The following is a 10849-nucleotide window of genomic DNA, read 5'->3' on the forward strand; positions in this document are numbered from 1 at the left end:
TCGCCGCTCCTGCCGGTAGAAGAGCCCCTCGGAGAGCCTCAGTCTCCCTGCTCTCCCCACGCGGGGAGCCGAGCCTAGCTGGCAGGACCGCGCGTGTCCTCAGCCTGTGCGAGTGGGCGAAGGGAGGCGGGCAGCCAGCCCAGCCAGCGGCACTTGCGCCTCCGTAAAACGGACGCGGGGGTCCGCAGAGGCAGCGGACGTGGGGGCTGGCGGAAAGATGCGGGGCAGGAGTTTGGGTGAATCCTGTCTTGAATAGGAAGGGTGCGGGCCTGCAGGCTCCCTCAGGGGCTGCTGCCTGCAAGGCGGCGGCCGGGGCACAGCCGGAGGGCGATGTGCGGATCACGGCAGCGCTACCTTGGCGCTCGCCTGCGGGCACATATCAGCGACGTGCAACGGAAGGAAGGCTCCTGGCGAGGGGCACGGCCGGCTCCCCCCGCCCTCCCTCAGGCGGTCTGCACCCCGGTTAATAAAGGGAGTCTTACGATAAAACTGACTTTTTTATTCCACTCATATGTCACAGTGATTGTGTTGACACCGATGGGCTCGCACGCGGCGTCGTGCGCGGCGGTGACTGCGCGGAAGGGTGAGGCTCTTCCCGAGTGGGCCCTCCGCAGAGTCACCCCCGGGGCCAGGGTGAAACCCCGGCCTTGCCGCCGGGCTGTACAAGCTTCGGCCAGCCCCGACAGAGCCTCCCACCGCGGCTGAGCGGGACACCCGGCAGCGGCCAGCCAAAAAGGTCCCGTCGGGTTGGGGGCAAACGTTAGCAGGCGATTCGCGCGTCCTGCTCTGAAATACAATTGCCGTGAACGAGCTCTTTCGCAAATGCCAGAAAAAGATCCTCGCCCGCTCGCCTGATTCCCTCGCAAGTTCCTGCAACTTGACTCGCCCCGTGCCGTGGCTTTGCAGCCAGTAGCTGCTCTCTGTTCTAGCCTGTATAGGAGGATTTTTTGTTTCTTTCCCGAAAGTTAAAAGCAGTTGTACAGAATTTGGATCCAGATGTCACTAATTTGCAATTGCTCTGGGACTCAAGCTGACATAGGGTGCTCGGGAAGGGGCTAGCCCTGCCTCTGCCCAGCGCTCTGGGAAGTGATCTAGCGTTACATGCGAGCTGCAGCCTGGCTTTAAGGCAATCTAAAGTGAAAGCGCCTACGGAGGGGTTGGCGTGGAGATTCTGTACTCACATTTTAGGGTGCTAAGAAGAAACGTTCTCGGATCTAAGTCCGTGCAACAGGTTTTGACATATCCTTTCCGGCTGGGGCAAACAGCTGCTCCCGTTCAGATTCAACCGCTGTGGTTGTGGGATGGAAGGAGAGGAAGCGGAGTCAGGTATATCCCTAATAAACGTGGGCCGACCGAGCGCCGTGGCGGGGCGGGGGAGCAGCTCAGACCTCGCTAGCGCTTTTCTCTATTGCCACGGTCCCCATCGCGGGGGGGAGCGGAACGGGGCTATCTTCTCCTTCGCGAAAGGCACACGGTGTGTACTCAGAGGTCGAGGGTGGGAAAGGGGTTTTGTGCTTTTCTCGCCGTTTCTGCTCATAGTAACGTTTGCGGTGATCGCCCGCTACGGCTGCGGCTGAACTACCCTGCCGCTTAACTTGGCGAGGAAGCGCTGAGATCGGGGTGCTTTAGTTTACAAACAAGCACAGTTTGAATCCTACAGAAGTCGGCCGGTACCAAGGCACTAAGCGGCCGAGGGCTCACTTTGTAAAGAGGTGGAGGGAGAATCGTGCAAGGGGGCTTTACGGACCCCGTCAGCAACATCCCCGAATTTGCTTTAAACGAATTTGAGCTGCCTCTCTCTTGCTCTGCGAAGGAAATCTCTGTTTTGCCTTCCCCGGGAGATCCAGGGCGGGAGCTGCACGCTTTCCACCGCTTCTTTATGGAAAAAAGCGGACAGGTAGGAGGACATGCAGCTTCCACAGCGGAGTGCACTCGAGAAAATACAGACGTACGCGGCGGACATGCATAGACCTCCCGACATGCTGGGAGCTGGACGCGGGCTGATCCGCTGCCCCCACCCTCCTCCTCCTCCTGCCTCCCTCCCCCGCTGCATTTCGCCTGGCCGCAGCCCCGGCGCGGCTCCTCGCCGGGAGCCACCGCCTTCCCCCGGGGCCGGCACGGAGGCTCCGTCCGTCGGCGGCGGAGGGCCAGGCGGCCAGGCGGGGAGCCGCAGCCTGCTCTCCTCTGGCTTCACTAAATCCCGACGCGCCGGGGCGGCTAAAAAGGTACCGTGGCAGGAACCCACAATTGCAGAGACCTCTCCTGTCAGGGCTGCAAATGGCGTCTAAAGAACTTGTGGAATTAATTATAATTTCTCCGAAAAAAAAAAGGGGGGGGGGCGGACGGGACATTAAAGGCCATGGAAACTGCCCTGAATTTGGGACCAGGAGGCTCCTGCCGAGTGCCTTCCTCCGGGCGAGCCCCGGCGGTCCCCTCCGCCCGTGCCCCGCTCCCGCGGAGACACCGCACCGCTCTCCGTTCGCTCATCTCACCCGCTCATCCTCCCCCGGCCTCCCAGCTCGCAGAGGCTTCTCTCCTTCCCCTTTCGCTTCGTGTAGACCGAAAGCGACGGGAAAGGATACGGGTCCCTGCCCCGCACAGTCAGTAAACTAAAAACGCGGTCTGTAACGGGCGCCAGTGGATGATAAGGGTCCGCTCAATAGCGCGAAGTGTCTCTGACTTTTACACGTGTCCCTCCCCGGATGAAAAACCCCGACACTCTCCTGGAAATCAAGTAGAAATTAATGCCCAGCGACCACAAACGCCAGCGCCGTGCGCCGGGGAGCGCGGTGGGGCACGGCCGGCGGTCAGTGGAGGGGCAATCCTTCCCCGGTCCTTCATCGCCGTGCCTCCTCCTCGCTCCCGGGCAGGTACGACCAGAGTGTAATGGGATCCCAGGTCAGGAACAGGGTCTCTATTGTACATGAGAGGCCCCTTCCCTATAAAACTCTCCGACAGTTGTTACTGGGCGCTGAGGAGGGTGGCTAAGCTAACGCATTTAGAAAGAAACTTTCTGCCATGGCCGGAGACGGGTTTTTCTCCCCAGAGCAGCCGCGGGTGCCAGGGACGGCAGAGCCCGCGGTCCGCAGCGGCTGGGGCCGGGATGGGGCTGCGGAGCCCGGACGGGGCGGTGGGACAGGGATGGGGCTGCGGGATCCAGGCGGTGCGGCGGAGCTCGGACGGGACGGCGGGTCTGTCCCGCCGGGCCGCAGCGCCCTGCGGCGAGGGGCAGGGTCCCGGCTCCACGCTCCGGCGCTCCCCCTCTCCCACGATGGGCGCCCGCAGCGTCAACCACGGCGGAAATTTCTCCCTCGCTAGCTAATATCTCAGCTCGCAGGGCCGCCTCGGAGTGGATCTGAGCAATCTGTCAACCCAGCCGGGGAGCCACCTCAAAACAGATCGGGTTACCCCTGATTGACAGCGTCACCATGGCAAATAATTTGACTAAAACTATTGTCTTCTCCTGGCAGTCCCCGGGTCAGATAACCGGACCAATCACAGCGCGGATAATCACTTTTCATGCCAGCTTAGAATAATATTATTAAAAAAAAAAAAAAGGAGAGAGAGAGAGAAAGAAAGGGGGGAAAAACTGCGAGAGGGAGAGGAGCGAGGGAGCAGGGCTTTACCACTATATTATGTGGGATCTCGCGGCGGCGGGGGGTGGGGGGGAAGCAGGGAGATCCCAAACCGACGGCCGAGGGGGGTGAGGGTGGGAGAGCCGCGGCCGCTGCGAGCGCTGCAGATAGGAGACAAAAGAGGCACAAAGTTACTCTCGCAACTTGGACTTACAAAAAGGAGGCGGCCGGGGGGGAAAGCCGCCCGCGCTCGGGCTCCCGAGGCTTCTTTTTTTGTTTGTTTTGTTTTTCTCCTTCGCTCTTCGCCTGCTTTTCTTTCCCCGGCTCCCGCGGCCGCTCCGGGGCCGGACGCCGCCGATGGCCGCGGCCCCCTGCGCCTGGCCGTGACGCCCGACCGGGCCCCGCCGGGCGCCACCGCCCCGGGGCCGGCCCCGCATGCCGCCGCCGCTCCCCTCTATGCGGCCGTAGGGTGCGCGGCGGGGCAGGGCTCACCATGTCGATGCTCCCGACTTTTGGCTTCACCCAAGAGCAAGTGGCCTGCGTCTGCGAGGTGCTCCAGCAAGGCGGCAACATCGAGCGGCTGGGGCGGTTCCTCTGGTCCCTCCCTGCCTGCGAGCACCTCCACAAGAACGAGAGCGTCCTGAAGGCCAAGGCGGTGGTGGCCTTCCACCGGGGCAACTTCCGCGAGCTCTACAAGATCCTGGAGAGCCACCAGTTCTCGGCGCACAACCACCCCAAGCTGCAGCAGCTCTGGCTGAAGGCGCACTACATCGAGGCGGAGAAGCTGCGGGGGCGACCCCTAGGGGCGGTGGGCAAGTACCGGGTGCGCCGCAAGTTCCCGCTGCCCCGCTCCATCTGGGACGGCGAGGAGACCAGCTACTGCTTCAAGGAGAAGAGCCGCAGCGTCCTCCGCGAGTGGTACGCCCACAACCCCTACCCGTCCCCCCGCGAGAAGCGGGAGCTGGCCGAGGCCACCGGCCTCACCACCACCCAGGTCAGCAACTGGTTCAAGAACCGCCGGCAGCGGGACCGCGCCGCCGAGGCCAAGGAAAGGTACGGCTCCCCCCCCGGCTCCCCCCGGCTCCCCCCGGGCCCCCGGCTCCGCCGCTCGCCCCGCGACTCTCCCTCTGCCCCAGCCCCGCGGCGGCGGGGAGGCCCACGGGACGGCGCGTCCGGGAGGGGCCGGGCTCCCCGGGGCGGGGGCGCCCGGAGAAGCAGAGGCGGGAGAGGTGGGCGCTCGGCGAGGCCGTCTGGCCGCCAAAAGTAGCTCCGGGAGAGGCGGCCGGGACCACCTCCCCGCCGAGACCCCGCTCCCCGCACAGCCGGCGCGGCGGCCCCGGGGCGGCTCCTTCTGCCGGGGGCGCTTCCCACGGCCGACGGCGGCTCTCGGTGAAACGGCGCGGCCGTCCCCGCCGCGGCGCGGAATCCAGCCGGGCGGCGGGGCCCGAGGTGCCGGTGAGGGTCGGCGGCCCGGCCGGAGAGGCCGGCGGCGGCGCGGCTGAGGTCCCCGGCTCGGAACGCACAGCTGGAACCGTGTCCCTGAGGGTTACCCCGATGCAGAGAGGGAAAGCCCGAAGGGGTCTGAACGCTGCAAACCGCGGTTCGCAAAAACTGCCTCTAATGTCGGCTAACGCGGGGCGGGAGAGCTGGACAGGGACTGACCGGAGTTCGCCCGTTAAATGGCAGTTCGCATTCACTGCCAGCAAGGTGTTCAGGAACGCATGTTAATGGACGTATGTTCTTGTACCGAGCCTCATTCCGAGACTGTGTTTTTCTCGTTAAATGGAGTGAAAGGGACCATTAATTGCCGGGCAGAGGTTAATGCCTACATCCTTGGGTATTAGCGATGACTTTTTCAGTCGGCAGTCCCTGTGCCTTCAGGTGACGGTTTGAAGAAGCAAAAAGCGTCCTCTGACGGCACGGTGGCTCCTCGCTACCTCGCTGAATTGCCCGGTCCATACGGGTCGGATCGTGTGGCCTGCGCGGTTAATTAACGGATGAAAAATCTCTCGTAGATCCGTTCCTCCGAGATTTCTTTTTTTTTCGTCTCTGCCTAATGTGTTTTGGAAATGGCCAGCGCCGCGGTCGCGCAGCTGTGCAGCCCGGCAGGTTCGGGCGCCGCACAGATTTGCTCCTTACATTTCCCGAAACGGTACTAGGGCTTTAATTTTCCTTCAAATCCCCGCAAGTGTTGGGTTTACGAGATGTTAGAGATCCTTTTTATTGCTGATAGCAGGGACTCACCTTCCAATCTCAAAGGAAATTAAGGTTACACTTATTCCATTCTTTTTTTTTTTTCCCGAGGAATCAAATTTTAAAGGTCTTCAGAGACAAATGAGATTTTTGACATTGAAAAATACACTCAATCTAATATTACACTCCAGGCGTTGGAAAACAGACCGTTCATGGGATTGCCATTCACTTAAGCAAACTTGTTCAAACAGAGCTTTCTTGTCTATTTTTATTTTTTTGGCACAAAGTGTCTCCAGCCACATCCTGCAGCCCTTATTGAGGAAAAACCGTCAGCGCAACGGCTTCACTGCTCTTGACCAAATCCTGCAGGATAGGGCCCTTCTGCCAGAAAGTGTGTTTCAAAGCTTCCGCAGAAGCTTTTAAATAGACTTGCAATGCCTTCAGTGTTTCAGGCAGGGCTGTGTCTAAAGTATTTCGGCGAGGGCTATGTCTAAAAGCCGCGTTAGCCTTGACGGGCTAACCCGTCATTTTGCCCCTCTCATTTCGGGGGGGAAAAAAAAAGTGTATATGTGTGTGTATATATATATCTGCAAGGGCTTGGCCAGCCTCCAGCGATTTCTCGGCATTTACCCGGCGATGAATTTTGAAATTATGTCCTGCCTTTCCAAGCCGGCTGCCGCTCGGCGCCCCGGCGGTGCCGGCTCCCCCCGCCGCTGAGCCGGGTACGGGGCCACCGGGGCTGCGCCCTCCGCCGCCCGAGAGGGCCGGGGAAATTAAGCGAGTTAACTCTGTTTGCTTGCCTTATCTTCCATATTGGGCTATGTTTTGAGCTTTAAGCTCCGGGCGAGGGGGAAAAAAAAAACAAACCACCACGTCCAGTTACTTAAGCAAACGCCTTTTCCCCCTGACGCGAGCCGGGAGGCCGCGCTGCCGCACAGAGCAGTCCTGCCTGCAACCCCCCGCGCTTCGGCCTTCCCTGGAGAAACCGCGGCCGAACTCCTCCTCAGCTCCTGGAGCAGTTTTAAAGTTAAAAGGTCTTTTTTTTTTTCCCCCTAATAATGTCTTCCTCCCCCCATTCCCTTCCTCCCCCCTCCCTCCCCACGCTGTGCAGAGGCTTTTGGAGGCAGAAAATGACGTTTTGGCAGAGTGACACTTTCCGCTGGGCTAGTGGGAGACTCTGTTTACAAGCTCGGCGGACCTTAGACCTTTAGTGCCAGATGAAGAGGCCTTGGAGGTTTGCAGAGTTTGTAAACCTCCTGTTTCTGCATCCTCCTCCGCTGGCCGCCCCCGGGAGCTAGCAGCCCCCTGCTCTCGCCGCCCCCGCTCCCGCGGTGCGCGCCCCGCAGCGGCGGCCACTCGGTGATTTCCCTCCCTCTTTTGTGTTTCCTATAGGGAAAACAACGAGAATTCCAACTCCAACAGCCACAACCCGCTTTCGGCGTCAATGAACGGGAATAAGACAGTTTTGGGGAGCTCAGAGGACGAGAAGACGCCGTCAGGGACCCCGGATCACACCTCCTCCAGCCCCGCGCTGCTCCTCGGCTCCAACCCCGGGCTGCAGCCCCTGCACGGCCTGGGCCACCCCCAGGGCCCCAGCGCCATCCCCGTGCCCAGCGCCGACCCCATGCACCACCACAGCTTGCAGGACTCCATCCTCAACCCCATGTCATCCAACCTGGTCGATCTGGGCTCTTAAAACCCTGTACACGCTCCCTCCTTCGCACCAGCCCTCCTTTACTCTCTTTTTTTTTTTCCTTTTTTTTTTTTCCCCCTTAATCTTACGAGAGACTTTGAAAGCGATGACAAACTCCTTAGGGGGTGTGTTGTGCCCTTTGGCAGCAGGCTGGCTGCAGGTTTGGAAGGTATCAGACTCGGCTGTGGGCAGTCATGTTGTGAAAAGCCTTAAGGGTTGCTTAAAGGTGGTCTTAGGCGTGTAAGGACTGTTGGATAGGAGCTGTGATTTTCACGGCAGGCTGTAAGGCGGTTCGGTGTAGCAGCTCTTTCCAGCCTTAACTGCACGAATCTGTCAGTGGTGTCACTCGATCGGGCTGGTCTATGTGGGAAGAGGCACATTGTAATCTTTTATTTTCGGGGGGTGGGGAGGAAAGGGGAGCACAAGGCCGCTGTTTCCATGCCTGTTTGGAAGTTACACATCGCTCCCGTTATTCTATTGTAGTTATGTATCTGTGGCAGGTGTACGATGTACAATTTCAACTAAGAATACAAAAGTTGTAGTCAAGCTGTAGCAGCAGCACGCGCTCTAGGCAGACTCTGTAACCTTCTTGTAGCTGATGCTATGCGGAGAGACGGCTTCTTCGGCCTCGTCCATGTGGTGCTTTCGCCATTTGCTGGGTGGGAAAGGAAGTGGTGGCCCAGCTCCGACCCCGGAGGGAAGGCAGGGGCAGATTCTCCCCTCGGCGTGCAACGAGGGCAGGAGCGGGCTTCAAAAAAAAAGAGGAATTGCTGCTCAATTTTAGACCTAAACGACAGTATCAACCGCAAGTCACTCACCTTAGTTTTGTTTATTGTTTATATTATGTGAATACATTCTTTGGAAAATATTTCTGCTTTTATTTTATAATAAAATTTAGAAATCGAACTCGGCGTGCGATGGCTTCACTCGCCCGCAGGGGGTTCGGCTGAGCCCTGAGCGGCAGCGGTGGCCGGGGCTGACGGCGCTCCTGGGGGGGGCAGCGGACACCGGGCGGTGTCGGGGCCTCCGGGACTCCCCCCGGGGCCGGCCCTCGCCCCGCACCGCCGTCCGGGATGTCAGGCGGCACCCCTACACCCCTGCTCCCTTTGAGGTGCCCTGCGTTGGCCGAGGGGGAGCTGGCGGGGCCCTGCGGGAGCGGGGAGGCGAGGGGATGGGGATGGACGGGCGGTGCGGACCCTGAGGGGAGTGGGGCCGCCGCCCACCTGCTCCCCCGAGGGCCGGCTGCGGGCTCCCCCACCCCGCAGCCCGATGGCCCCCGTAGAAAGCCGCCTCCGCGGCCCCCTCGCCCCTGTGGGAGTGATTCCGGGGGTGGGAATGCTCTACTCCTCTCCTTTTTCTTTCTTTTTTTTTTTTCCCCCCCCTTTTCGGTAAGCGCAGGGTGGCAAAAGAGGCAGGCGCGTTGCTGGCGAGTTTGCTTCATGAAAAGATAAGAGCTCAGGGCGATTTAATTACAGCTTGCACCCTCGCTACCAGCTCTTTGCTAGAAGCCGAATGTGATATATCATCAGTTTAAAATGTTCCTCAGAGCTTGCAAGGGGGTTTATGCCTTCCCCCACCAAAAATTAATTTATTGTGAAAAATAAACCGAGAAAACGATATGACTTCAAGCGGGATAGAAATATGTGTAGATCAGCAAAGATCGTGTCCAGGTTTCAGACTCTGGCTGAAGTTTAAATCAGCGGGAGTTTTGTGTGGGCAATGTCCTAATTTGATACAATCTGGGGCTGGATTAGCACCTCCGTGCAATTGTGGGTGTCCGCTAAAAGCGCGTTTCTCTGAGGCCCCGTCGAAGTGTCAGACGGGAAGGAACGGATGGCGGTAACAGGGAGGATCAGCCTCGGGAAAAATCTCTCTCCTGATCGTGGTTCTAAACCCAGTGTTCTCCTTATGCTGGGGTGCAGCGGGGCGCAGTGTTAGAAAGGAGGCAAGGCGATATATTCAGGTTTACGTTTCACCTGTCCCTGCTCTTTGGGCTGAATTTTCAGCAGCGGAGATGCTGTGGCTGTTACCTCTGCTGTGGGAGCGTACCAGCGCGGTCCTGCGTGCACCGGGGTTTAAACAGCAGCCCCGGCTATTTCCGTTGAGAGGCATCTAATAATTTTAACTATGAATTTTAATCCTTTGAAAATAAACATTTCGCAAGTAGAGGAACCACGACTTCCTAGGGATAACAGAAGATCCCCGCTCCCTGTAAAATAACACATGCAGCGGTGCAATATTGCAAAGAATGAATTAATTGGCTAGTTAATTATTTTGTCTTTTTAGAGATAGAAGTAAGTTTGGGAAGGAAAACAGAACGACTGGGTTAATAAAACGTGGCCTCGAAACCGAAATAAAGCCTTAAGGCTTTGCCCGCTGGAGGGGGAAAAAAAAAAAAAAAAGATGAGAGGAAGAGTAAAGCCAAGATGGGGAACATTTAAAGAGGCAGTATGAAAACAGGATGGGGTTTACGTGGCTAATAAAAGGTCATATTGCACAGAGGAGGCAGAATTCGATCGGGGAAAGTAAATGAAGGGCTGACAGGGTGAGAAAGGCCCTTTGAAAGCGAGGGGCGATGAAAACTCAGGTTAAATCGTGGCGAGGATCACTTATATACGAGGAAAGGAAGAGAGGGCGAGTCGCTGAAGGCAATTAAAGACAGGGCTAAAAACAGAAATCATGCAGTAAGAAAAAAAATTAACCTGCAGGTCAATCTAGCATTAAAGGCTCTTAAAGCCCAGATGACGGGACGTGTGTAATGCAACCTGAAAACGTGTACATGTTAAGACTCATTTTATCGGACCGTACTTGCCTTAGTAATGATGTTTGGTAAATTAGCCCAAATCCCTCCATTTTCCACGCACAAAAAAAGTTCCTGATAGAGGAATATGCTGAAACTGATGTGACTAATCCTTGGTTTTAAACAGATTAGTTATGATTCACTCGCATTACGTTACACGGGGCATATCTCATCTCAGGGCTGGTTGTTTGTGAGGTACCTGCACGGGTTTCAGGGCATAAATAAACAGACAGTCCGGATCCAGCAGGCTTTATCCATGAAACTCCCCCTGGCCATGCCCGCTCTGAGCCCAGGATGTGGCAGACAAACCCGACAGCTGAGCCCCTATAGCTTGGACACCTAAGGGAAAAATCGAGCTCGACGTTTCTCTTATATACACATACATATACATACATATGCATGGGTATATATTTATATAAAAGTCGTATCTGCCCTCAGACTAAAACCTTACCAAATTGTATAATGAATGCAGCATTTACAGACCCCAGAACTGTAACTGGAGTAATTCCTTTAGATAGCAGGGCACTGAATATTCACGGTGTACTAGAGCAGATTTGTTCTGCTGAGAAGCCCTGCACTTTATCACAT

The 10849-nt window shown here is 57.5% G+C and overlaps 1 protein-coding gene across 1 annotated transcript; it reads left to right on the forward strand.

Annotated features, from left to right (window-relative positions):
• The first annotated feature begins 2700 nt into the window (after positions 1-2700).
• On the forward strand, positions 2701-7790 carry SIX2 (SIX homeobox 2). The gene is made up of 2 exons (XM_081997289.1): positions 2701-4628; positions 7161-7790. The coding sequence occupies exons 1-2, from the start codon at positions 4069-4071 to the stop codon at positions 7462-7464; spliced, it is 864 nt and encodes a 287-aa protein (XP_081853415.1). The 5' UTR covers positions 2701-4068; the 3' UTR covers positions 7465-7790.
• The last annotated feature ends 3059 nt before the right edge of the window (positions 7791-10849 follow it).

This window comes from Phaethon aethereus (assembly GCF_964289735.1).
Source record: "Phaethon aethereus genome assembly, chromosome: 3".
NCBI lineage: Eukaryota > Metazoa > Chordata > Aves > Phaethontiformes > Phaethontidae > Phaethon > Phaethon aethereus.

Coding starts and splice junctions, on each gene's coding strand:
- SIX2 (XM_081997289.1), top strand. CDS start 4,069: ATGTCGATGCTCCCGACTTTTGGCTTCACCCAAGAGCAAGTGGCCTGC. Junction 4,629..7,160: donor GCCGCCGAGGCCAAGGAAAG/GTACGGCTCCCC, acceptor TGTTTCCTATAG/GGAAAACAACGAGAATTCCA.